Below are 27,176 nucleotides of genomic sequence, written 5' to 3'. Positions count from 1 at the left end.
GTGAAAACACAGTATAATGTGTTGCATTTTTGACACCGCGGATCCCAAACGTCATTTGATATTATAAACTCAAAGCCCAGTTTGCAGCTTTAGGTGAGTTTCAAACATGCTAAGCTTCCTGTTTTATCTCCTTCTGTCTCCACCTCCGAGATGAAACGGGCTGCAGGAATCCGACGGCCTCGTGGCGTTTTCACCGGCTCGACCGGCAAAGCGAAAATTTCGCCCAAAGGGATAAATCAACGTCGTTCACATGCTGAACAAACTGAGACTCAGAAAACTTCAATCAGTTGGATTTTACCTTTAAAGCATCACGCTCTCGGATATGCTGCTGCTGTGCAACATTAGCTTACTTACTGACATACAGATAGCTTTCCCAAGCTGAAACCTTCAAATATTGAAAACTTTAATCTGAAAACGTTTCCTCCTTAAATCACCAGAGCAAACTGGGCTATGCAGCCAACTTCCTACTGATGTTCTTGTAAAGAAAACGCAAACCAAAGCTCACTTAACATGCCTCAGCATTTGTGTTAAGAGATTAACACTGTGGCAGGTCTCCCACTTCTTATTTCAACAATCCTCATTAAAAGGCATGCAAGTATAAAAATATTCTATATACAAGAGCGAGACTTCTTTATCTTCAGCACTCCCATTGCAGACTTCAGGTCTGTGTGCAGGAAAACCTGTTGTATCAGAATTGGAACATGTTTTCTCTGGAGGAGGTGATGGTGTGGGCTGATTTATCTGTGTGTGTGCGCGTGTGCATGCGTGTGTGTGTAAACGGAGCGGGAAATGTCGGCTCTGCTTTTACATTACCTTATTTCCTCTTTTCTATCTGCGAGGAGTGTTGCAGGGAGGAGGGAGAGGACCTTATCTTTGCGGCTTTTCATGCCACAGTGATCCCGAGTAATCTAATTCAGCCTTCCCTTTTCTCGCTTGTGTGCTTCTCACACATTGGGGCATGCAGATTGTAAAAACTTTAAGCATGTGACAGTGTGTGCGTGTGTGTGTGTGTGTGTGTGCGTGGGTGCGTGGGTGAGAGGGAAAGTGGGTAAAGAAAAAGGAGGACCGAGGGAGATGGACAGAGTTAATGAGTCCTGAATGTGTCTTCATGTATGAGTATTATTGTGTGTGCGTGTTACGTGCTGAACCAGGAGATGCTGTGCACCTCTGGAAGCTGTTTGTGAAAGAAAAGGGAAGAGTAAAAACACACACAGGAGGAAACGTGAAGCCACTGCATGTCACCGAATCTAACGTTGGAAAACATGCAAGTGGATCTCAATAGAATGAAAATATGAGAGAACAGGGAAACAAAAATATAAACGTTAAGTTCCCAACGCATTTATTTTGGTCATTTTCATGAAAATTTACAATATTACAGTCGCCACCAAAGAAAAACATTCCAGTGGTATGCAATGGCTTTTTAATGACTTGCACAATTATGGGGAAGGGTGCTGAATTGACAGCTGTCCTGTAAACACTAACAACCTTCACAAAAGGTCAAAGCTAAAAAAAAAAAATCCCAGCATATCAATGGGAAGTTGAGTGGAAGGCAAGTTCATTTGTACAGCATGATTCACACACAGCACAATCCACACTGCTTTAAAATGATAGAAACATTTAAGCTTTGCTTGAAAATATTTCTCGAATTGTCAAATGCTGCACTGCTTTACAGGAGGTGTGCTCCAGTAAAACAGTCTAAGAGGTTGATCTTTCCTCAAGAGGTATCTTTATGTTTTTGTAAGAGGAGCAGAAGCTAAGCTTAAAGATAAAGTTGGCCACATGTTGTTTGTTGTTTTTGGTGACAGGCGTCTGTTCTGGCTTTGCCCTCAAATCTCTCTTGCATCAACTCGCCTTACGGATTTCAAACAATCCTCCAACTTTCCGAGTTTTGTCTTGGCTTTTGAGTTTGCCAACAAGGCAAGCGTTGTTTCATTCCCACAGAATCTGCACACAGAGTTTTCCTGGAACGGTAAGTTGTTTCTCTGCCATTAGCACATTTTGCAGCGCACTCACAAGGATTATTGACATTGCTAGGACCTTCCTCTTGGCTCTGATTGGTCGTTTTTGACAGATAGTGGTGAATTTCTTCAGGTGATATAATAGCACTTGGACGAGGTGGAGGAGCCCAGACTTTTCACAGATTATCTGTCTCAATTTGCACTATCAATCAATCAAATTTTATTTGTATAGCACATTTCAGCAGCAAGGCATTTCAAAGTGCTTTACATAATTAAAATAAAAACAGAAATAAACAGTGAGAAAGAGAGAAATTTAAAAANTATAGAGGACTCCGCCGTCCTTTGCGGAATTTAACTATTTCATAGAGGACTCCGCCGTCCTTTAGCAGGGGACGCCGCCGTCCCACACAGAATTTAACTAACACTACCATGACTTATTGATAACTTTAATACAAATGTAAAAAAAACAAACAAACAAACAAAACAAAAAACACTTCAGCAGTTTCACTGATTGGTCAATTGGATCCAGACCCTGTTTAGTGTGTAATTGAATTGAATCACTAACTAATAAACTTTATGAACATATTGTAATTGCCTGAGATGTTCTTGTAAAAATAATTTACAAACACCTGCAGAGCAGAGTATCAGATTATGCTCTGCAGTCAAAATCTTTTTCATTAAAGGAAATAGTACAGCTCCCTTCCTCAGCTGCTGTACTGGCTTATAAGTTTGCACACCGAACACAACAAATCCAATGGAGGAAAAGGAAGAAAGTGCACACGCACACACATACGTGTGTACACCCCCCCCTCCCCTCCCCACACACACACACACAATCATCTTTATCTCCTGTTTGCCATCTAAGTCATCCTGTCTCTAACTGATTTAGCCAAGTTCAGGAAATAATGTTAATGTTGGTTTCATTGAGATAGATTGTTGCTGCTATGATTAAAAAAAAAGTCATATGATTTATGGTGCGCAATAAAAATGGCTCACTGTGTAAAATGAGCAGAATCATCAGCGTGAGAAAGAATGACTGAGAATGTTCTGTCTTAAAAATATAAATATATATATTTTGCTCATTTGGACTCTACACAACTGTAAATTAACAACACAAATACAAAAATCCGTGCAAAAATATCAGATTTTTGTTTTTCCGTTTTACTGTTGTCGAATAAAGCCTTTTGAAAAGAATCGCACACAATCGTCTTTGCCGTTTTTTTTGTTGTTGTCATTTTTAAAAGTGTGGGAGCGACTGTGTTCCTGGAGCACCCAAAGCAGGGTGTTACGTCAGTGACATGAAAAGAAAGTCGGATAATACAGGAGCGTTAGAGACGCCGCTGCAATTATCCGGAGAATGGATCAGTGGGTGAGGATGCCTCGTGTTCCTCTAAATCCAGGAACAGCCGCCCACAGGCATCAATCATCCGCATAGCTACGGGCTATACTTGGAGAATGGGAATAACACAACAGTTGGGTCTCTAGCCAACACATCAGAGGTCGCAAAATAACAATAATTAACTTTTTTTTTTACTTTTAATTTTTAGCAAACAGCACTGTTGTAACCCAGTGCCTTTATTTTATTCTTTTCGTCAACGCAGCTAATGTTTCTCGCAGAGCTCACCTGTACGCTGCCTTTCCGCATCAGAGGCAGCGCTCTCTGGGACACGCAACGAAGCTGCAGAAACGCATGAAGGGTGACCCGTGTGAACTTTTGCAAGAGTGAATCTTACGCGCCAGACTCCCTGGGCCTCGCCGAGAAAGATACACAGCTCTAGGCTTCCCCCTCAGGTCAAAACCAGATCCAATCTGAGGCCTGTGGTAAGCTACATCGCTCTCGTTTCTCCCCGCCCCTGATCCTAAATGCACGCTACGGGGCACCGGCCTGCAGGATATCACCGCCTCTACCTTCCTAATGAAAGCAGCAGAGGTCCGAGAGGTGAAGACTGGATGTATGTGTGTGAAAGCTGTATGTATTTTACTGTGGTTTATAAGACATATCAGCATAAAGTGGTAAAGCGGAAGCAAAAACTTGGTTTTCAAAGTGACTTTCCCCTTACACTGCGATACCTGAAGTAGAATCCAGTTTGGTCAGTTGATCAACTAAATGGAAAATAAGCTCCATCCGTGTCGTGGCATGAGACAGATGTTCTCTGAAAGCACCAGAAGTTTTAAATTTTATAACCTAATTACACTTGAGTCATTTCCTTAATCCCATTCCTGAGCTTTCAGGTGTGTTTCTCGGTGTTTGTGATGTTATTTGTTGTTAAAGTATGTGAACAAAACTACAACAAAGTGTGTGCTAATAGTATTACTGTTACATTAAGCATATATAAATTCATTGCATAATTTCAATTTTATTTGTATTTGTTTTGAAACAAGACCGTGTCCTGAATATGTCATTCTGTCAAATTTATCCCCCATCGGTAGTTAGTTTAGTTTTTTGTTGTTGTTTTTTTTCCCTGCTATGAAAACCCATGAGCACAGGATCCGGGCATAAATTTGTGCTTGAAACTACTTAAATACTCGATTTTACATGCAGAGCAAGAAGAGAGGAGCCGTGTATTTTGATGCTCCACTGAGCTGGATGAGACATCACTCACCATGGCCAGAGGCACAATGCCTGCCAGTTCCTCCTGCGCCAGGCGAATCTCTGTCTCGACCTCTTTTGTGATGGCGCGACTGGCCGGGTACTCCACTTGCCAGGCCATCCAGCGGCTGCCTGTCGGCTGTGGGAAGCTTTCCATTTTTAGATCCACCTGGAGAACCCTCTGAGCTCCCAACTCAGATCTATAATTGCAAATAAGCAAACAAACAACAACAAAAAAAAAAGACATCAGTCAAGGTTGAAACATGGCTGGGTGAGAAATAACTCTGTGCCTAAAGTGTTCATAACCATTGAACTTTAACACACGTTCTCACATATTATGCAGATAATTCACAGTTTTGTGGTGGGGATTTTATGCAACAACACAGGGCTGCACATGATTGTAAAGTGGATGGAAAAGTGTGTGTGGTTTTCAGCACCTTTTACGAGTAACAACCTAAAAAAATGTGATATTAATGCTTTCTTGAACCACATGTTGATGCGACTGCATCAAATGTTTTAGGGTATGTCTTTAAACTTTGAACATCTCCAAACAGAACTTTGTCACAAATTCTCTAAGGGATTAATAAGAACCAGCAACTCTTCTTGGCAAAGATTCTCCATTGGATTTAGGTCTGGACTTTGACTAGGCTATTAAAACACATGCATATTATTTGATCTAAATCATTTTATTACACTTTAGTGTTTAGTGTTGTCCTGCTTAAAGTTGAATCTCCAAACCAGTCTGAGTGTTGTTTGGTCTCCACCAGTTTTTTTTTCAGTGAGATCCTGCTGACAAAAAGTATGATGCTGCCACCACCTTGTGTCAAATTCGAATTGTCAAAGCGTTTTTAATTCATGCCAAAAAAGCTCAATTTGGCTTTAGATCTCTACAGATCCTCTAGAGTAACTGTGGGCCTCTTGCCCAGTTTTTCTCTTTCCATTGTCTGATAATGTGTGACGTCTGAAAGCAGCTTATTTGGGGGCATAATGCATGCTACACTTTTCAGTGCACTACTTTATACTGGTCTATATATAACAATAAAATCATACATTTAAGTTTGTGGTTGTAATGTAAGCAAATGTAAAAAAAGAAAAAAAAGGTAAATGGATATGAATGCTTTCTAAATCTAAGGTTTCCGTGTGATTGTGAACTCATTCTGGTCGTTGTGTGACCTTAGGATTACAAGTCCTAAAAAGTCTGAAGTTTGTATCAACAGGAAGTCATCTAAAACCATTCCATTTGTTTCACCTCAGTTTATAAGATCTGTTAAAAGAAGCTGCAGTTTAATGCCCGAGGTTTTTTCTCACTGAGACAGTTTAAAGAAACGCTCCGCTGCACATCAACCCCCGCTAAGGTGTTGATGGTGAGGTTTGTCACCGGCGCCCTTGTTTGCTCTGGAGGACCGTAAATACGCAGCGCGCTTTGCCATGATCCGCAGCAGCTCTGAATTAAGTCAGACAAATGGAGAGCGTTGCTAATAAAAAAAATTCCCATGGCACCGTAAGTCTCTGGTTCTCACAGTTTAAATATACAGCCGGAGGCAGGAAAAGGTCAGCATTGCACAGGAGCCGGAGGAGACGCGAAATGGCAAGAGATCTGTTAGCCGCATCCCGCGTGTCAAATGGCAGGAACTCCTCGCCAATAAATTTCACACGCGCTCTCTGTGGTACCCTGGTGCAAAAAGCCGTCATGTAATCTGGTGAGAAGAGACAGACGGGGAGAGATGCATAAATCCACGTGGCAATTTGTGTGGAGAAGAGGTTCTTTGTGCATATGTGGAGCAGGAAATACTGTAAATCTCCAGGCATTACGTCTGATACCTTTAAAGGCAAATTCGATTACGGCAAGAACAAAAAAGGTGCAACCTCTTGGAACGACAACTCACGCAAACGTATAACGTCATAAATTATAAATCGGGTCCTTAAAGCAGTAAAGCGATAAATAATAGAAATACTCTATCTGCTGCTCTTATATTCACATAGGACACTCTCCTGACGTTCACTTTTGCACCGAGAGAATAAAGGAGTTGTTGCGTAGTGGAGCACAACAACCCAATTTTCACATCCAGCAGAGGTGTATATAAATAATTAAGGTGACAACCAAATAACTTGTGTCACATTTCATAACGTTGCACCAATCAGCGTGGCGAGCCGTTGAGGGCGCAGCACGACAGCACCTCCTTACATAACCGTCCCACAATGCTGTGTATGGGAGACAGATGCTAATCTCTGTTTGTAGACCAGAGGAGCCACAAGGTTCATCTGGAAAAAAAACAAAACAACAACAACAACAAAAAGTAAAACCAACAAACAAAAACAATGTTAACAGATAATGCGCTAAAGACCCAGAAATAAACCACTGAATATGTGGCAGACATCAAGTGTCACACAAATCCACTGTCAGTCATTAGCACAAATGGCCTACTTTCCCCAGAACAGGCAGGTTGCCTTGGCAAAAAGAGAGGAAAAATAAAAATCACAACACTTGAGAAGAATGAGGATGGCGGCAGAGTAGCCTGGTTTGCCTAAAATGTACATAGACAGCAAAGAGTTAATTTCCCTTTTGCAATTTGTTTACACATCTTAGAACATGCAGAGTAATTATGAAGAGGAAAGAAAATGATATATGCTATTGAACATATTTTTTAAATAAAAATCTGCAAGACAAGACGCGCCTTTCATATTCAGTCCTCTGTGCAGAAAATAAGGAGACCAACAGGTAACGTTTTGGCGTACATGTGTTGTACTCATCACCATGGATACGCCACAATTCACCAACAGTAAAATGTGATCCCTTTTTTTTACAGCAGAGATGAGAAGGCTTGTTAAAATTAATGGACGGAAATAAATAGAGAGTAAGCCTGAAATGAAGCATGGTAAGATTATGCAAAGGGTATATCTATATATCAGAGGTTTAGTTTCCAACAGGACAGAAATCCTAAAGTTTGTACCATTTCCTCAGAGACCTGCAGTGAAAATTGGTCCTAAAATGTTTTGGAGGAAAATAAATGTTCGCCACACTTTGCAGGTACTTTTGTAAAAACCAGTTTCCCTCCACTGTCCTTCTGAACTCCTCTGGGTTGAGCACAACAATGACAAAACGATACATGAGAAGTATGAAAGAAAGGTCAAGAGGTCAAACCGACAGCCTTGCAAGTTTCAGAGATTGAAGAGACAGAAAATGGTAGAATTGTGTTAGGAAGTCATAGTAAGTGTGCGTCTTGAAAACTTTTGCAAAAAGTATTAACATGAAAGATTAATGTTCTTAGTGTGTGCTCTTAATTTACTGAGAACTGACATAAGATGTTTTTTCACGCAAACATTCGACTTCAAAATGCCAATCAAGACGCTAATTTTGAGGAGAGAAATTAGATTTTTTTTTCTCATGAGAAATTAATCTCAAGGACAGAAAAGATTGCATACAGCTAGTTGTGTGCAAAGGCTTCACATGTAGGCTTATTGAAACTTAAGCTTACATATTTAAACATTATATGAAACTAGAAATCGGAAAATCAAAGAAAACTGTGAAATGAATGTCAAAGGAAACTTTAACACATTACTGTATTTATTAGTGAGAAATATTTTATTACTGCTGAGGAAGGATTGGATGACTAAGGAATAGAAGTGCAGCTTCACCCGAAAGCATTAATGCAGAAACATGGTCCGAGTAGCAGAGTCACAGCAATTAAAGTTTACAAGTGACCTTATAACAGAACAAAACCAACATATGCAAGTCATCATCCGGACAAGTCAACGTCAGTCTACAGAGAACTGCTCTGAGCGTGCAAAGGTAAACCAAGGCACCACATCTGAAGAATGTAGGAGTCAAAACAGGAATCAAGTCAAGTAAGTCTGCATATGAAAGTATTTTGGCTTCATACGGTGAGGAGGTTCAATGTTACAGAAGGACACGGGATTAATTAATATAAAGAAAGTCGAGAGCATTTCAAAACATACAGTGAGTTACAGGATGAAAACCTTGGCAGAGCCTCGTTGTCTGGTCAACATCGCCGTAAATATTGTGAACAAATTTAAAAACAGGGTGTCCTTGTGTGAGGAAATCCAAGATATTAACCTTTTTTTAAATGATAATTTCATGCAAATTCATTCTTTGTTCTCAAACTGTGAAATTGGTAAAAGGAAACATTTTTGAAAGAGTGGGTAAACAGTAATTATCTATCTATCTATCTATCTATCTATCTATCTATCTATCTATCTATCTATCTATCTATCTATCTATCTATCTATCTATCTATCTATCTATCTATNTATCTATCTATCTATCTATCTATCTATCTATCTATCTATCTATCTATCTATCTATCTATCTATCTATCTATCTATCTATCTATCTATCTATCTATAAAAAAAATGTATGTAAAAGCAGATTTTAATCTCTTTCAGTTTGTCTTCAAAATATTTTCTTATTTTCTTCATGATATGTTTGAGGGCAGCAGAGCGATGTCACACTAAATGTCAGAGGGTTTCGGATTTTTTTTCTTAAACAGCTTTCTGTGTTTACTCTGAATATTTGTGTCTGACATTAAAATGCGTTTGATGATGTGAAACATTTAGGTGTGACAGAAAGAGCAAAAGCAGAATAAATCTTTCATGGCGTAAATACTTTTCACTGCACTGTTTTTCCAAGTCCGTAGTCATAAATCAGAGGAGACAAGTTTTCCTTTGCAGGAGCCCCGACCAAAAGAGAACATCACGCATGAACCAGAAGGAGCAGTGAGGGCTCAGAGGAGTGTCGGGGTTTAGAGCGGAGCCGAGTGTCTGCGGCTAGATTTTAGATTTTGCAATCAGGACCGATTAGGAACCATCCATCCATTTTTGCTCGTTCTCTCCAGATCAGGCCCGTCGTTTCTGTGTATGCCTTTAAAAGAAAACAGCTGATAAAAATCCAACCACGATAAACATTACAGAGAAAGTTTCAAGAAAACTTTCCATGATGACAACATTGGATGTTTTTTTGGACCCCTGGAAAGTTTCATACAATGAACTGAGACTGAAATGTTGGAGTCAGCTGGGATGTAACCCGTCTGACATCAACCGTGAAGACACTAGTGTGCGATCTTGGGTCAAACTCTAATGTTCAAGTTTATGGTAATGATCACATGACCCTCTGCTCATTCCACTGTCACTTTCGGCACTGGGCCAGATTCGATTAACAACAAAAGGCCTGGCCTGTGGCGGTGTGACGTACGGCTGGCCCAAGCTTCAAAACATTTAAGCTAGCTCCGATTTGACAACATCTGAAGCCTGACAGATGACCAGAGGGGAGCCAGAGGTAGGCGGGAAAGACTCAGTAGATTCGAAGCCCTGAGGTTAAGAGCAGCTGGCCCTTCAGGCTTCAGGGACCAGACGGGAGGGGGTATCGGACTTGACAAGGTACGACCGGAGACGCTGACGACAGAATCACTCAGAATAGCACAGAGTGCTGAAAGGATGCTGTTTAGGCACGTTGAGGGCACCTATTAATCACCATGACACCAGCAGCCGCGGAGCAGCGACACGCTGAAACATATGTGAATACCTTAGCATCATAATGCGATGGGCGGAAATGCCTTATGAAGCTATTTATACATCAAAATGACAATGTGATGGAAATGATTGTCTTAAAAGAAAAACGTAGTCATGGCGACGCATGACGGCTTCCCACGCCTCCACTGCTAGTAGCCCTGAAGATAAAATGACTTGGGCTCTTCAAAGCTGCCAAAATTTTCCCAATGAGCCACTGCTGAACTTTCCCAGTAATCCTTTTTCACATAACAGTGCTTTCAGAATGCATGGTGCAATCTTAAACACATCTAAGCTTTTTCTTACAAGAATGACAAACCGATTTGATCTGACGACTGGGCATCAGGAAGTGCAAACTGCACTGGTCAACTGGGTTCTGGTATTGATACTATACTTTCTAATTATTGCTCCCAGGGCCAGTCCTCCAGGCTGCTGAAACAAGTAGTGATGGACTCCAACAGTGCTTGTATAATGTGCTGCAGTAGACAGCTGGACAGAGAGCAAGCTGACAACCACCATACAGACAGAAAACGGATGGGTGTTTTCTGTCTGCTTTGGTTGTGGAGCTCTAATGCCAGAGAATATTCTGTCTGTAAACACAGGTTGACAATTATCAGGGGTTCTGCTTCGTGTCGCCGTCCAGAGCCTGTAGGACACGGTAATGCCTGACGGCGAGTATCGCGTTTCTATAACTGCTGACTTAAGTTGTAGATGTCTGTTTTTTTAGATTGTGAGGGCTGAAATGAGATGTAATCTCACAAGATCTTTGATGTTAAAACATCACAAACTTCTCATCAAAATGTGGTTGATGGAGCGAAATCCACACACCTTCAGAACGTCACTTTGTCTGTTGCGATGATTGTGAGCTGTTGTATCTATTTTGAGACTCTTACTGTAAAGTGAGAAGAAGTTCTGGTGTCTTGTTGTGTTGACAGAATTAGCTAGGAATACCAAGGTACACCGAGATTTTTAAAACCACCAAAATGTTCTCCTGTTCCTCTGATTCAGCGTCTTTCTTGTAAGACGCAACAGGAAGAGGTGAAGTTGTCTCCAGCTGTTTGGAGAGCAGCTCATCCCTCTGTTATCCGTTTTGTTGCACTCTTAATGGAAGTTTTATTACAATTTTGCATTGAAAGTGTTAATATTTACTGAATAATGCAAAGTTGGCAATTTTAATGGACTTTTAATGCAACTTTTAACAACTTTGCATTAAAAATGTCATTATTTACCGAATGACACTTCTTGACAACAGTCATAGACATTCATGAAGACTCCTTCATGTTCATGACATTTGCTATGTCATGTTTATGACGGTGTCATGTCAATCTCATGCACACCCCTACAAATAAAGTGTTACCACATATTCTTATACTGTTTGTGGCAGTGTTGTGGTTATTATTTAGCAAATGACAGAGCGAATTCAAAGTTCTGCAACTCGTTAGCTGTTATCTGTTAATTATGCTAAAATCAGCATCTGATTCACAGTTCTCATCGGCGCCTGTGTGAAAACACTAAAAAGAACCACATCAATACTTTTTTTTTTTTTTTAGAAATAGGAACACCAAATATCTAGACATTGTCCAAATATCTGATTTTGGGTAAAGGTAAGCCAAGTAAATAAAATTGCAGTTTTCATATGATGATTTCATCCACTAAGGAAAAACAAAACTATGAGTCCAGGCAGCCAAACCCACTGCTGAACTTCATTTTGTTTTTTTGATTTCCTTTTAAGTCATTCAGGTGTGGCCTTGCTGGGCTTTGGGTCGTTGTCTTGATGCGTAAGTGACTGGGCTTACTGGCACTATCTGATTCAACCTGCAGTGCTTTAGATATTATTCTGGTTTAATCATTGATGTGCTTTTGGATAATTTTTGGTTTCAGTACCGTGTGCATGTAAATGTAGCCGGTGTCGCGTCTGCCACTGATTTTGCCCTTTTCTGTGCTCTGGATGGGAGGAACAGGGCGGTTTAGCTGAGGCTCTGCCAGCCTCAGGCAGCCCACATTTACATTTAAAAGAAAGTGCAGAAGGGTCCCTGTAGGAGTCATCCTGCCAAATATACTTCAATAGCTGAAGATGGTTGCGATTTCTATTTGATGAAAGTGACACAGACTGAACTGTTTTAATCATAAAAGCTTGACATCGTTTGCCAAATACCTGCCTTCACAACCCAACATCCAAACAAAATCACATCATTTATGATGGCACAAATGCAGTGACACAGATATAACATATTTCCCTAACTCTTTGAAATATGTTACCAGTTTTACCTGATCTTAGATAATATTTGCTACTCATGATACATGTTGATTTTTTTTATTCATCATATGGATAGCATTAGAACTTCTCGTTTTACTCAGTTGTTTGTTTTTGTTAGAGGAAGTGCACATAAAATAATTTTACTGTAATCTGTGACACTGGCGCAGATGACAAACTTGATGTGATTTTCATTGAAATAATCCAACCCTTGTCATCCTGTTCTGTTTATGGAGGGTTTGGAGCGATGGAAGAGGAATGAAGGGAGGGATTGACTGGATGTTTGTTTTTTTAATCTGACTGTGTTTTTGACAGATTCCCATTTTAATTATAAATTACACTGCACATTATTTTGTGAAGATTTTATTATATATCTTATTTCCATTAGTTACGGTTTCATCCTGCTCCATTTCAGTCGACTGTTATAAATTAGGAGAGATTATTGGTCAAGTTCAGCTGACTTTAAACAACATCCTGCAAGTTACAAACAACTGGTGCTGGTCTATTGCATGTTAATCTTGATTAAATATATACAGATAAAACAATGCAACATTTCAGTTCACTAATGAATATATTTTGGCTCAAAATAAATCTAAAGTGTGTTTCCTAACTGAATCTGGATCAGTTAGGAAACTGATCTGCTTACCGTCACAATCCCTGAGTGGGTTTTGATTTTCAGTTGTTTTTGTGTTCTTTATTGTCACTTAAGAGATTTTACCATATTTAGTTAATTATTATTTTTACTTAGAAGGTGTTGCCATACACATTCTGCCATTTAGCTTTTTAGTTTATTCTTGTATTTTTTTTTTCCATTTGTTGTATTTGTATATCTTAGACTCTTTGTCAGGCATTTTCTCTTTTGCGTTCCTTCTCTTTATTTTCCATCTTCCATAGGTCTGCCTGTTTTGTAATTAACCACCTGCATCTTGTCAACAATCACCGCTTCAGTATTTAAGCCTCTCTCTGTTCCTGTCATCAATTCCTGTAGCATCGTTCATTTCTCAGTCCGCCTACCATGTTCCACAAAATGATCTTGCTGTATTTTTGCTGTAAATTCCTTTTATTTGATCAAACTATTCAGTTTTCAACCACTGCCAGCCCTCTCTGCATTTTGACACTTGCAGACCAAAAGCAGAAAAAACCTTTCATTTAAAACCTGAAAATGAAGTATTCCACTATTTGCACTTGGAGGTTCATGATTTAGCAACAACTCTCATAGTGTTGTTTAAAGCAAAAACACTGAAACAATCTTTCCACTGAACAGTGCATGTAAGGTTTAAAATAAATGCCAGAGGTTCAGCAGGACAAAAGGTTACTGCTCCATGAAAAGCTGAAGAGAATGGCAATTTAGGATGCGTAATGTAAGCTGATAAGATCAGAAGTGGCACTATGCGTGTGTATGTGGTGGCCTTGTGCACAGAACTTGACTACTTGTGAGCAAGGGAAAAAAAATAATCAAATTTGAGGCTTCAGTGGTGCTTGAGAACAGCCCCTGAAACGCTGCTGTTCTTACGCTCCTTCACCTGGAACAGCAATAAACGAGTCAGCAAAACGAAGCTCTGACACACATGCGTGTGTGCCCACACACACAAAAATGTCGATTTAGGTGTGCACTTGCAGACACGTGCCACGAGGTACCTACGAACTGCCACACAAGCATGCGGATCACTGATCCGAAACGAGGGTTTCTAAATGTCATAAGAACACACTTCCTAATTTATTAAGATATAACGCAGCATTCAGTGTCCCCAGCTGTCGCATTCTTCTGATATATTATGCATGCTACACATGTTTACATGTGCACAAACTCTGGTGATTCACAAAAGCTACGTCAAGTCAAGTTTTTTTCATTCACCGTGACGTCAGGAAGTCACAAATATTTTATTAGCCTCCAAAAGTGTTCCAAACTTTAAAGTGTTTAGGAGAAAAATCTGATTTATTTGTTGCCCATTACGTAACGTTATTTTTCAATGATAAACAGATTGCATCTCGTAGGAATTTTGGACTATTTTAAAATTGGAAACCATTTCGTGTGTTTACTTTAATGTTCCAGTTTCCAGCATTTCTCACAGCATAAATAAAATGGTCGCCCTGCCGATGCAACAGCTAATTCTGAAACTGCAGATAAAGGTGAAGCAGCACACTTTAGAGCAGACTCTAACGGGAAAAGTTAACTATATGTTTACACGTGGCAAAAATAATTCTGAAATGATTATAAAACGGCATCTTACTGTGATGGCCGAACCATCACTAGTGGAAACTATACAGTAGGTATTTGTCCCATTTTGCAGCTGCTGGAGCCACAGTACGTCCTTCCTTCATGACATTGTCAAGGCGACACAAGACTACGTATTGCTTTATTAAAAAAAGAAGTTAGCTTTTTACTGCAGACCCTGTTTGTCTGTCGGCTTTACAATTGATATTTAGGCTTTGGAGAATTTCCAAATGTCTCTACGTAAGCTATGATTCCATACCGATCAAACGTGTGCTGTTCCGCATCCGCAGTAATTTGGAGCCAACAGGCAAGCAAGAAATTGCTGAACAAATAGAAATTGTAAATTGTACTTATGTTGTGAAAACTACAGGTATCAAACCCTATTCAAGATTGTGTCTCTCTGTGTGTGTGTTTGGAAAACTATGCAAATGAGGAGTCTAACATAAAAAAAGGTAATTTGATAACAATGGTAAAATGCAAATATTTTCTTTTTTTTTCTATAGAAACATAAAAATAATTGCATTGTCGGTCTAAAAGTGATTCAAGATCATCTGAAATTTGCGTGGCTCCTCAGAGCCGGACTGTTTGGGAATGTAATTTTGATCTTATTTAATGCTGTTAGTGTCCTTGTGATTGACAGGTTATTAAATAATTGACCAGATGCCGACCTTTTCCACCACGAGTGTGTGGCTTTTGTAATGAAGAAACCCTGGCCCTTTGTTGTTTCTAAATACTTGACTTTTCTCATTGTTCACTTCGTTCACGTTATTACTTCATGAATTATGCATTCCATAATAATCATAATAACAATTAACAGCTTGCTTAGGTATGGTGTTATACGCCATTAAGCATTGTAATTGCTGTCTAATGAATCTCCAATCTAATTATTTCCAAATTATCACTAATGAAATGACTACTCAGGCAATACCACACCATGCAGTATTACGAAAAATAAATTTGGAATAGAATTATATGTATAGAATCTCTGTGTGTCTAATCACATTAACTATATGACTTCATCATCTCATCATTGAGATATAAATAGAAAATGTTGAAAGTACAAAACAAAAACAAACAGAAGCCCATTTTGACAATAAAAAGGTGAGTATATTAAGTTAGTGAGTACAAAGAGTGAATAATGGTGTGCCACATAGATCCACAAGGTCCGACTGTCTTTTGCTGCTGATGTGCTCCTGTGCAAGGCACTAAACCTACTGACCAGTGGACAGTGTTGTGGTCAAGACCACCTAACCCGAGACCAAGACTTTTAGGGTCCGAGACCAAGTCAAGACCAAGACCGAGGGAAGTCGAGACCAAGTCAAGACCAAGACCTGCGCCCTGCGCTACATGATATGATAAAATGTGAAATATGATCAAAATTACTTCTCAAATTGATCTAAAAGATCCATATTCCCATAAAAACACCTAGATATTAAATACTTAATCAATTTGACCAATATTAAAAGCAAAACAAACTCTTTGTTCTGCTTTGGTTCCATCTCTGTGCTACAATCCGCGGTAGCCTCGTGCCATCCCTAAAAAGATAACGACCTGGGTGTTTGCCCATATTGCTCATGTCAAAAACCATTAAACATAGCAAAATTCTCTCTCTGTACCATTAAACATAGCAATTGAGGCAATGCCCTGACGGTAAATAACGCCCAACTATGAACACTGACCAAGGAGCAACAAGCAAGAAGTAACCAACCACAAGGTGCACACCATGACTGTTCTCACCCTCTCTCCCGCTACATGAAGCGAGGTAGTCTGACACCATGGCACACATTACAGCTGTCACTTTGAATGAAAACAATGGGAGTAATGTGCATGCTCTGCGTGCTCTTTCGTTCTTGTGTTTTGTTTATTTGTTAATTAAAAAACTATCAATGTACAAAATTAAATAAAATCATCRTAGCTACTGCAGTGTACGCAGAACATTACAAGAACAAAGAACGGTGTTCTGTCAGGTCAGCATATGCTGTCAGATCGTCATAAGCTTAGCACGAACTCACGGCTATATCTGTCAGACACGTCATTACCATATAATTTTATTTAATCAGCAACATAGAATCATGACGTAGATCACCATACATTTTGTTATCAACAGTTGTATGGCATCCTGACTTAGAGGTTAAGTGAATTTTACATGGGCGTGTGTTGTAGTTGACTCCAGCTGCAGCCAGACCCTGCTTTAAATACACTTTGAAACCACGACAACACATGCATATCTATACAGTTATCATTGAAAACAATTTAATGACTTATTTTCATCATAACTTGTGAACTGACAACTCCTTTTTTTTTAATTTTTTTTTTTTAAAGGTTTTATTGACTCTAGCGGCCTTTATTTGATAATTAATTGACAGGAAAGTGGGAAATGAGAAGGGGAAGACATGCGGCAAAGGTCGCCAGGTCGGGAATCGAACCTGTGACGGCCACGTTGAGGACTAAGGCCTCCATATGTGGGTTGTGCTAAACCCCTGCGCCACCACAGCACACCCAGCCCTGTGTCATTCTTGCTGAATCATAAGCAGTCTGGGCTTCAGAGAGCTTTTACATTTTTTCAGAAGGTGCCGGTTTGTTGGGTACATAGCTACTGCTATATAGTTTTTTACTGAGTTTCTCCTCCTCCCTGGATGAACTGGGACATAAATCTTAACTTTACGATCCCAAATTTGTGCCGAATAATTTCCCGTCCTTGGTGACAGAAATAAATCCAACTGTTGTGAGCAAGAGGCGTGAACATAATTGGACAGGAAATCCAAAAATGACAATAAATGCCCTTTTTTAATAGACATATGCATTAAATTTGGGCAGACACTGACGGAAGGCAAGCACAAGTTTGATTTATCTAAGTCACGGATTAATTTTTTATTTTTCAGAGAGAGAGGTGGCCATTAGACAAGATTTTCTTTCCAAGCCTGCTACCAACGAGCAACCTCAGTGGTCAGAGCTGATTTCAAAGCACAAAAAAAAATAAATAAATAATCCAACAGAAAACGCAGATGATCACAGCATGAAGCACGATCTTTCTTCTGAAGGAGCCCGGTAACATTTTCCTGACCCTCTGATTAGCCACTCTACAATCAAAGCAAATTACTCAGAGCCTGAATGTACTGTAATCATGGACACGCTCAAAAGCCAAAATCACACTGCAGATAACAATGAAAAGTCCATTTCAAACGGAAAGAGGTGGGAAAAACATACATGAAATGTTTCAAATGGTACTTAATATTAATGTTATACTTGCCATTAGTCTAATTTTATAAGTGAACCTGAATGCAAAGGTTGAAAGCTGCTATACCGCATCAAGGTCTGCAGAGCTAAAGGTGGCAATTTTGTGAAATCCAGTAATATGTTTGTGAAAAGCAAATGGATGTACAGCAGGAGTACATTAGAACAAAATAATATTTACTTTGCATGCAAAATACAAAAAAAGAGTGATGCAATGAGACGGTGAGAAAGGTGACAAACAAATGTAACTAAAAAATAAAGACATACAGGAGATATATGTAAGGGAAAATAATGCCATTACAGGACAAAGCAAACAAATTCATATAGAAATCGTCGTGTTGTTCTTCTAATCAGTCATACACCTGACAGATTTAGATTTAAAAGTATTTCCATTCAATCAAGATTTTGTTTTTTTTTCTGATAGTAAATTAAACAAACCTCTCAAAAAAATCTAAGGAGTCTCTAGTTGGAAAATGAAATATTTATGTCTCTATTTAACTTTTTTTTTTTTAAAATACCAACTCAATAAAAAATATTTCTTGGCATTACACTAATCACAACCTTTTAATAGCTGCCGAGTAGCTTTTTGCTTGTTTCTACATTAATTTTGACTATATATTTAAAGCGATGAGCTCAAAGTCTTAGAGGTTGGAAAAATAAAGTTTTGGGTTGAGCTGTGTGTATAGAGCTTTAAACCAAAGTTTAGATTAAATCATTCAAAGTAAAATCTTCATGTTTCCTTCAGCTGCTCACAGGGACACTTTGAACATAAACTGGAAAAAACGTTACAGCGCATTTTCTTTTTTTGTGAGTTTGAGTTGACGCAAACAAAAAGTTTTTGGCAGTCTATGAGGGCTCTATCCATCCTTAGATGGAGAATCCGTCTGTATGGAAGCGCAAGACGATAGCTTGTCAATATGACATCCAAAACAGCACCAATTTCACGTTTGATAAAAAATTTAATACCAGGCTACCTCAAAATGAGTTGGTTTGCACCGAGAATGTAGGCGTATGCGAATACAGGCATGCAGGCTCATACTGATCCATGTGCGTATGAGTTTCCTGTATTTCTAATATGTCAAAGCTTTTCCTACATGAGGGCTACAATAAATGGCTGGTGATAGAATCAAGGCAGCCGGAGCATCACTCATGTTGCTATAATTTCCACCAAGATACTAAACCAATACTTTTGATTTATGGCACGTCAAGTGACATTTATTTATATCTCTCTGAGCTGACAAACCTGAAATAGAGAGTATACTGAACAAGACTGTTAAAAGCAACGTATCTGTTTTAAAGGTTGTCATGGGGATGTGGAAGGAATAACACAGATTTTGGTAACAGTCTTTGAAAGTGCAATGCAGGCAGCATAAATCATCACACAGATCTCGGTTTTGGCACACAGATACTTCTTGAGTCCAATCTATACTGTCATGCTCCAAAGCAATTTCCTTTCCTCAGCAGACACCCATTCTGAGAAGTTCATGATCCTTTTAGTAAACTCATACCAAGCGATATGAAGTTAACCCTGAGGTACACGCAATAACTTAACATAACTTTGCAGAGCAAATGTCATTTTGTCATGGTATAGCCAAAAAAGTTCAATACTTTATACTGGGATTTTATGTGAGACCAACACAAAATACTGAAAACTTGTGAAATAGTAGGAAAATAATGCTACTATTTAACCTTTTCAGTCATTTACCTATTATCTTGAACCCCTAAATAAATCAGAGCAACCAAAGCCACCTAAGTAGTACAGAGATTTAATGAAAGAACAGCATGATTAAGGCCGATGAACACAACCTAAAGATGACCAATGAAGGTGTGCTGTACTTTGCTGCAAGGTTATCTAAAGCAATACCACAAACGTTAAGCATCCCATGGAGGGGTTTTCCAGCTGGAAGCCTAACAAGACATGGCCGCCAACATTAACTGATGTTTGTGAAGAAGAGCATTGATCAGAGGATTGTGGAGACTCAGGAGGAGTTCAAACTTATTAGAACCTTTAGAAACCATGTAGAGGACAGAACAAGCAAGTTGTGGTCAAATGCAAAACACTGCACATGACCCTGAACGCAACATTCAGAGAAACAAGGTGGTGAAAGTAACACCACCATATTTGATGATGGCAAAGTGTATGGTGAAAACCTGCTAAAGCTGTAGGATGGGGTAGAAGTTCGCATTTAAGCGGGACGGCTCTAAACGGACAGCTAAAGCTAAAACTGAATAGTTCAAATTAAAGGATGTTCATGTCTTAGAATGGTCATGTTAAATAAGACTTGGCTCTTTTGCAATGAAGACATGGGCAAAAAGTGTCCGTCTCTTAATGTCAGGCAGGTAAAAACGTATCCCAAAAGATTTGTAGCTGAAATCTCTGAATGTGACGGCCTCACAAAATAGCCGTGGAGGCCACATACAAATGCAAGCCAACTTCAATGGCTATGAGTAGACACACAAGAAACCATCCATGGCAGTCAGACTCCCTTAGCAGAAATGTGTGAGGACCAAACTAAGTATCAGAGCTATGATCTTGTTACCCTGGAGATATGGCTTTTAACTCCAATAACATCCAAGTTTATATTTTATTTGAATTGAAATATAAATGTTAGTCTGAGCTGACCCAAAAATATCACTTAACTTTTCTGACTAACTGAACACTGTAAGCATAAAAAACATTTCTCCACAAATATATTTGTATTTAAAGATGTCTTATATGAGTTTGGTTTCAATTCCAACAGGCCAAATGTTTGAGAGTAATTGTCCAACATGTAATTCATCAGATATCAGCAAAGATCCGTCAAAATAAAAAAGAACAATAGAGCCAAGTAAGATCTTTTCTTTTGAGCAAACGTTGTGTATGATACACATTTAATCAAGAGCTTTAGATGCCTAAGTCTTCAAAGTGCTTCAGTTTTAACATGGATTTCTGCTTTTGAAGAAAACATGACAGCTTCTTTAGATTTTCAAATAATCTTTCATCATCATGGTTGTGAGAGCTTAAATTGGGATTTCCTCATGAAGTATCCTGATGTTTTACACTAGAGATTACTAATCGTGATCTGCAATGTCGCTAGACTTACAAGAGATTTGGTACGTTTCTAATACATCATGACTTCCCTGCTTGCTTATTTTTTATCCTCCTTGTGTAAGCTATTTTAAAAAAAAGGAAAACTTCTAATACATGGATTTAAAAAGTCAGTCCACAGGCCAGTTCTCAACTATACTTAGAGGCATTTTATATTATTCTCTTTTGTTCTTACCAGTGGGAAAGAAATACTTCAGTAAATGTAATTTCCATTGAAGTTATTCTCTAGAGGCAAATAATAAAAAAAAAGGACTAGGCTGTTACATTTCAAATAACCTACAGTGTCTAAATTAAAACCCCACTTTTAATAAGCATGAGAATCATCTTAATTTAATCATTTATACTTTACCCGTTTCTAAGATGCACACAGACAAAAGGCCTGAGTGCTATTAATTATACGATTATAATGAAGTGTGGATGCAAACAGACGGCTTCTGGTTTGTGTGGATCAAAGCCTGCGGATGGATCAAATTTCTGATTATTCTTACAGCTCTCTGGAAAAACCATCAACTCCTACGCATACTTGATCACTGCTTCCCCCCACCCAGTCTCATCTGGACTGGAAACGCAAGACGCCAGACTAGACAGAAATGCCGTAATGCCATCTGAGACCGAATCTGAACAGTTCGCCAAACGTTTTCATATATCGGCCTGTCGCATACAATCCCAAATAATAATAAAAAATAAAAAAAGCAATTAAGTTTGTGGTTGACAAAATGAGAAAACAGGTTAAGGAGGCATGAGGCAGTGTAGATCATTTATTTTTAAATACTATTTAGCGTCTTGGCCGGTGTGTATCAGAGTGAGTGTATCCATTTTTAATAGTGCGGTAATATAGTGGAGCAAGAAAACTTTGTCTTCATATTTCCAGGCTGGCGGGCGGGATCATTTCGCATTAGCAGGAGAGAAAATATAGAGGCAGGAACTCCAAATCTAAAAAGACAGAGGAGACTTAGGAGCAGAGAACTCCTTCATTACATTTGGATATTGCTCCTTATCGCCTCGAGGAGAGCGGGACGCAGTCGGCGAGTTAGCCCAGGCTCTCGCAGTGGCATATCAATTCCCAGACAACAAAATCTCATCCCGGAGTTAATGAAATGCGCCATTCCACCAATGTCTAATCAAAACCAAATGCTTTTCCGCTGCGCATCATCATTAGAGTCCATCAGCTTGGAGTAGGCGCCACGGTGTAATGGATCCCTAATGACGGCAGTTATCATCACTGGTGAACTCGGACCTTTTTGCATCCGACATCAGTTATTAGTCAGCTGCACTCCATATCTGTCTCATTCATGGGAAAGCTGTCTAAATAGCAAATTGCAATGTAATAAATTGCTCCTTGTCTCAATAGTTTCACTAAATTTTCCTCCCATCAGAGCACACATCTCAAGGCTGTAAGGGAGTGGGGGGCTGCTGAAAACTCAGCCGCGCACACGCACGCACACACACTAGGGGGCAGCAGATACTGAGCCCTAAGGCGCGGATGGAGCTGCATCGGCAGACGCGCGCTGTCCCGCTCCCCGCCCGCCCTCCGAAGGCTGCCCCTGGATGATTTGTGGGTGACATCATGTGACCGTCCGGGCTTGCCTCAGCACCTGCAGGTGCTGCGACACTGCTGGTGCCTGTCCTCCTCGGCGAAGTCCTTAAAGACTCAGATATCCCAGGTCCTTTCAGCTCCGCCGCTGTTGGCATGGCAACAGAACCTGGACAGCACACAAGAGTCATTGAACAGAGAGGCCTTGAGTATCAGATCGCAACCCGGGATTTATCCACCCCTCTGACCCCTCCACCCCACACCCCCACCAGAGCTTGAGGGATGTGCAAGGTTAAGCTCCAGCTCAAAGCGCGGTGTCACACAGGGGGGTCACAGAAAGGATCAGATTTGTATTACGGTGTTTATTTTTTGCAAACAGGTCAATGACGAATAAGTGAAGCCGAGCCAGATGTCAAATTCGCTGTGGCAACAGGCCGGGCTCGTATCTAGCAGGAGGAAGGAAAGATTAAAAAAAAAAAGGAAGGAAAAAAAAAAAAGAAAAGCACTGGCATTCCTCTTAGCTAATGCATGTGCAACAATTATACACATGTGCACTTTGGTAAGAAATTGCTCATGGATTTAAATATACAAAGTTTCAACCCCCGTTGTTTCAGAACCACAGGCATAATGTGTAAACAGAGCAGCTTTGTTTGGGATAATTACAGTGTTGGTGAGGAAGTGATGCGGAGGCTGTGTGGGCATGATTGCCTTGTACCTCAGTGTTGAAGAAAGGATGCGCGGATCAGAGAGGTGAAAAGCTCTGACGGGCGAGTCGACTCCTGCATACTCATTGTCTTCCTTAAGTTCATAACAGATATATTGTGTCACCTGGGGGCTGATGGAAGATCGTCTCAAACCCATCGACTGGCTAACCGTTGCCATTAATGACCAATTTCCTTTTGGTATACGTTTATTTTTCCACACACCTGTTCTGACATAAATTCAAGATAAAATCCCAGAGGTGGGAGTACTAACTACTGTACTTAGTGCAATCTACTAAAACAAGTGCTTATGCAAATGTTACTTTCTCTACTCCTTTAAAATGCGATTCAGTTTCGCATTTATTAAACTTCTGAGCAACCGTCAAAACCATAAACACCTTAAAATGCGAGGGATTATCCCACTGTAAGGCTTCTCCTCCCAGTACACTAAAAGCTTTTGTTTCATTTTAGATTGCAGAAAGAATTTCACCACCTCTCAGTGCTAAAATACCACCAGAGCAGTTTGACACATAGATAATCTCCACAGTCCCCTTACAAAAGCATTAATTCTCCTTGAAATATTCCACATTTTAACGGGTAAGAAAATATTACATGGTTTACTTTTTTTTTTTTTTTTCACAAATAAATTCAAGTAAATGAACCCTTTTCTGAAATTTCAGCTTCCTGTTTTTGGGGGTTTTCTCATCACACATCGCCCAGCATTATTAGCTCAAATTTTACCCGCTCTTATTTTGCAAAAACAACTCAAACTCTCTGAAAATAAGTGGAATCCACCCGTGGTGGAAAGCACCCGTGAAAAGCACGGGTCTTGGACCAGATTTAGGTCTGAACTATTCAGTTTATTAGTTTATTAAACTAAGTCATTGTACTGTAGCTCTGACTAAATGTTTAGGGTTCCTGAAATGCATATTTTCACTCATTTTGACAATCGTATCTGTTCCTGCTGAAGTAACGCACAACCCCCACGGCTTGATGCTGCCATTACGGTTCTTATAATATCAATAAGACGGTGTAATCAGAGTGACATGAATGTCAGATGTCATACATTTGAATTTGTAAATAAATAAACTGAAACTAAATCCTAAAATAAGCAAACACACACACTATCTAAATTCAGTAAAGCAAAGTTGGTCTTAAAATGAAGGAGGAACAAAGTAAATGCTGGATCATATATTGAGGTATTTCTGAGCATAAATTAAGATGACACAGCCACCCGATCTCAGTCCATTCATCAATGCATTAATATTTAATAAGTAGCAAAATTTGAATGTTATCTGTTCAGATCACCGCTTACCTGTTAGGTCATTTAAAATGTAATATTTTTTTGGTGAAATTTTCAACTCACTACTTTGTCTTGATCAATCATAAAAAAATAATAATAATAATAATAATAACAACAAAAAAACCTTAGTTCATGATTGTCAAGGGGCATAATGTCTTCAGAGTTCAGTAGCTCACTACTACTACAGTTTGCCCACTCATAACTCCTATACTACAATTTCACACAGGCTGTTGCAGTTATTGGGTGTGCTAAAATGTTACCAAGTTTCAAAAAGGAAAATGCACTCGTTCATAAATGCACATGGCTGTGGGGTTGCAGCAGCAACGTTTTGCATTGATCAGCAGTTGCAGAGTGTGATGTGAGCAGCCTTCTTGGCAGAAGAGGCATTATAAAGCATTTTGCAAAAGGAAAAACTGCCTCCACTCACCCAGGGGTGCGTGAGCAGAAATGAGACATTGATCCATAATTGGAAGCGCTCAGTCATGAAATCTAAAGACTAATTAAAGAAAGAGAGCTTTAATGGCATCCATTTACATATTCGGCGCAGTGATTCAAAGCCGCTCGCTGCCGTGTAGCCTGAGAGAGACGGGACTGGGAGGGGGCCGATCCAGAGGTTCTGGAGAGCAGAGGTAGATCACAGAATGATGGACTAAACATCTAGGATCTATAGAAAGTATTTTCTTTTCTCATGAAAAAAAAAAGGCGTTTTTGTGGGCGCCTTCCCAATGCTGCGCGTGTCAAAGACGGAAACAGATGCTTCCCAGTCGGCTAAAATCTAACCTTAAATCACTGCAGCAGCAACATGTGTCTGCTGGAGTTGCAAGAAGGCTTGTCTGCCCTCGTGCTTGGAGGCTCGAGGAGGAAAAGGTGACTCCTACAAAGAGTGGCATCTCATCTGGAGGCGTGTGGACATGTCTGCCGGTCCTGTTGTGCTGAACCGCTCAGGGCTAATCTCCGATACCCCCAGAGGCCCGCTGAGGAGCCCGCACCCGTCTGATTACATGTCAAGGCCGGTGAGTCTGGCTAAACTGGCACGAAGCCGCTGGGGGAGGAGAACGTCCCGTGGCATCCGACTTTTTCCTTTCCCCCCTGTTATCGAGCAGACAAGAGTTCTGCTTTCCGCCTGTTAAGACTCGGCGCCGATAACGAAGCACGGCAAACGATTGCTTGTCAGTGTTTGCACGCACAAATGCGGTGCTGCAGATGAGAGGATGCGACGCGCACCTCTCCTGTTTGCCTTCAGGTTGATTCAATCTGTTTCTGACTGAAAGCGGGGGCCGTCTATTCCCGATAAGATCCTCGACACCCCATTTTCTTTGTTCGCTGTAGAGTGCCCCCCCCCTCCGCCCATCCCACTTCTTGCCATTTCTTCACCTCAAACACTGCCACTGCACATCCCTCAACAGCTCTGGGCCTCTTTAAATAGGATGACTGGACTATTTCTGTTTAATCATGTAAAAAAAGAAAAAAATGAAACGGTCCTGCAGCTGTGACAGGTATTTCTTTAAGTGGAAAAGGCTGCAGGATGAAAGTCAATCATCTTAAAGACCATCCAAATTCAGGCTAATTGGAGCCAAGTTCATGCCAGGTTTTCTTTTGCCTATTCAGATGGATAATTTGACAGATGAGAGGCTTGAATGGAAATATTGAATCCAGGTGGATCTTGTTGTGCCAGCCCTGCTGTTTGTTGTCAAAGATGCTGAGCTGAATGCGCCACACCGCAATTCAATCCAAACTCAGCACTCATTCAATAGGTTCTCTAAAGATATAATTACAGTTGTAGGAGGGAAAACATCCACTATGTTTTGTCGCAGAGCCTACAGACAATTGCATGTTTACATCTCAGTCCACCCTCTCTTACCCTGGCTGAAACATGCTGCGACAGCCACAATTTTGATCTTCATCCCACGTCTAAATTCACCTAACTTGTGTCCTTTTTCACCTGAAATGTCAGGGAACTTTTATTTACAATTTCGAGAGCGTGGCAAATAAATCTCAAAATGTGTTCATTTGTTCCCCCCCGTTATGCTTCACAGAGGCTCTTGCGACAAAACAAAATGTACCAATTCACTGGAAGGAGGGACACGCTTGCGGAGGGGAGATGCCTTCTCAGACTCTGGCTGCTGTCAATTTTTCCTGTCACGGTGCGATTCTCGTCGTTTTTAAAAATGCAGCACAGGAATAGGACGTCGAAAGGCTGATAAAAATAGGAATGCGATCATTAATATATGAACACAGTAAGAACTACAGCGTAGTAAAATTTGTCTAGTCATTCCTTTAACCCAAATGAAGGATTTATGAAGTCGCAAATTTAGGTTAAAGCTTCTGTCTCAGCCTCGTCTTTCTTTACAAGTAACAGTTTGAACGAGCCAACGACCTAATAAGACGTGAACCTCTTCCACAGGATGAAATAAGACGTAGCATAATGGTAAAATGATGCTAATGTCAGTCGCTTGTGTTAATTAGTTTTAACCACAGAACAAGTTTGTTTACCTACAATAACGTCAGCCTTTTATGTGCTAAGTAGTTAGCACAAGCTAGCAATAACTATGCCAGTATCCACACGTAAAGAAGTGATCATATACTCAGTTTTATATGATAGGGGTGAATTTAAACTTAGCTGTTTGTCAATAAATATCAAAGTTGTGAGAATAAAAGATACATGGCCTACAGCTCCCAGCTGAGCTGTCTACTTAAGGTAAGTGTCCAGAAGTCCCTCCCCGTGTCTGTCTGGCATTTAACACGTTCCATAAAATCAAAATTGATGTAAACGATC

The 27,176-nt window shown here is 39.9% G+C and overlaps 1 protein-coding gene across 1 annotated transcript in view; it reads right to left on the bottom strand.

Annotated features, from left to right (window-relative positions):
• LOC103470631 (transmembrane protein 132C-like) overlaps window positions 1–27,176 on the bottom strand; it is a 160,593-nt gene that overhangs the window by 35,938 nt on the left and 97,479 nt on the right. Inside the window, exon 4 of the mRNA XM_008419240.2 lies at window positions 4,562–4,748. Coding sequence (XP_008417462.1) covers window positions 4,562–4,748 — 187 coding nt within the window. The remainder of the gene's footprint in view (window positions 1–4,561; window positions 4,749–27,176) is intronic.

Source organism: Poecilia reticulata, linkage group LG9 (assembly GCF_000633615.1).
Source record: "Poecilia reticulata strain Guanapo linkage group LG9, Guppy_female_1.0+MT, whole genome shotgun sequence".
In the NCBI taxonomy this organism is placed as follows: Eukaryota; Metazoa; Chordata; class Actinopteri; order Cyprinodontiformes; family Poeciliidae; genus Poecilia; species Poecilia reticulata.
The sequence above is the reverse complement of the archived record's forward strand: the minus strand, read 5'-3'. Positions and strand labels throughout refer to the sequence as shown.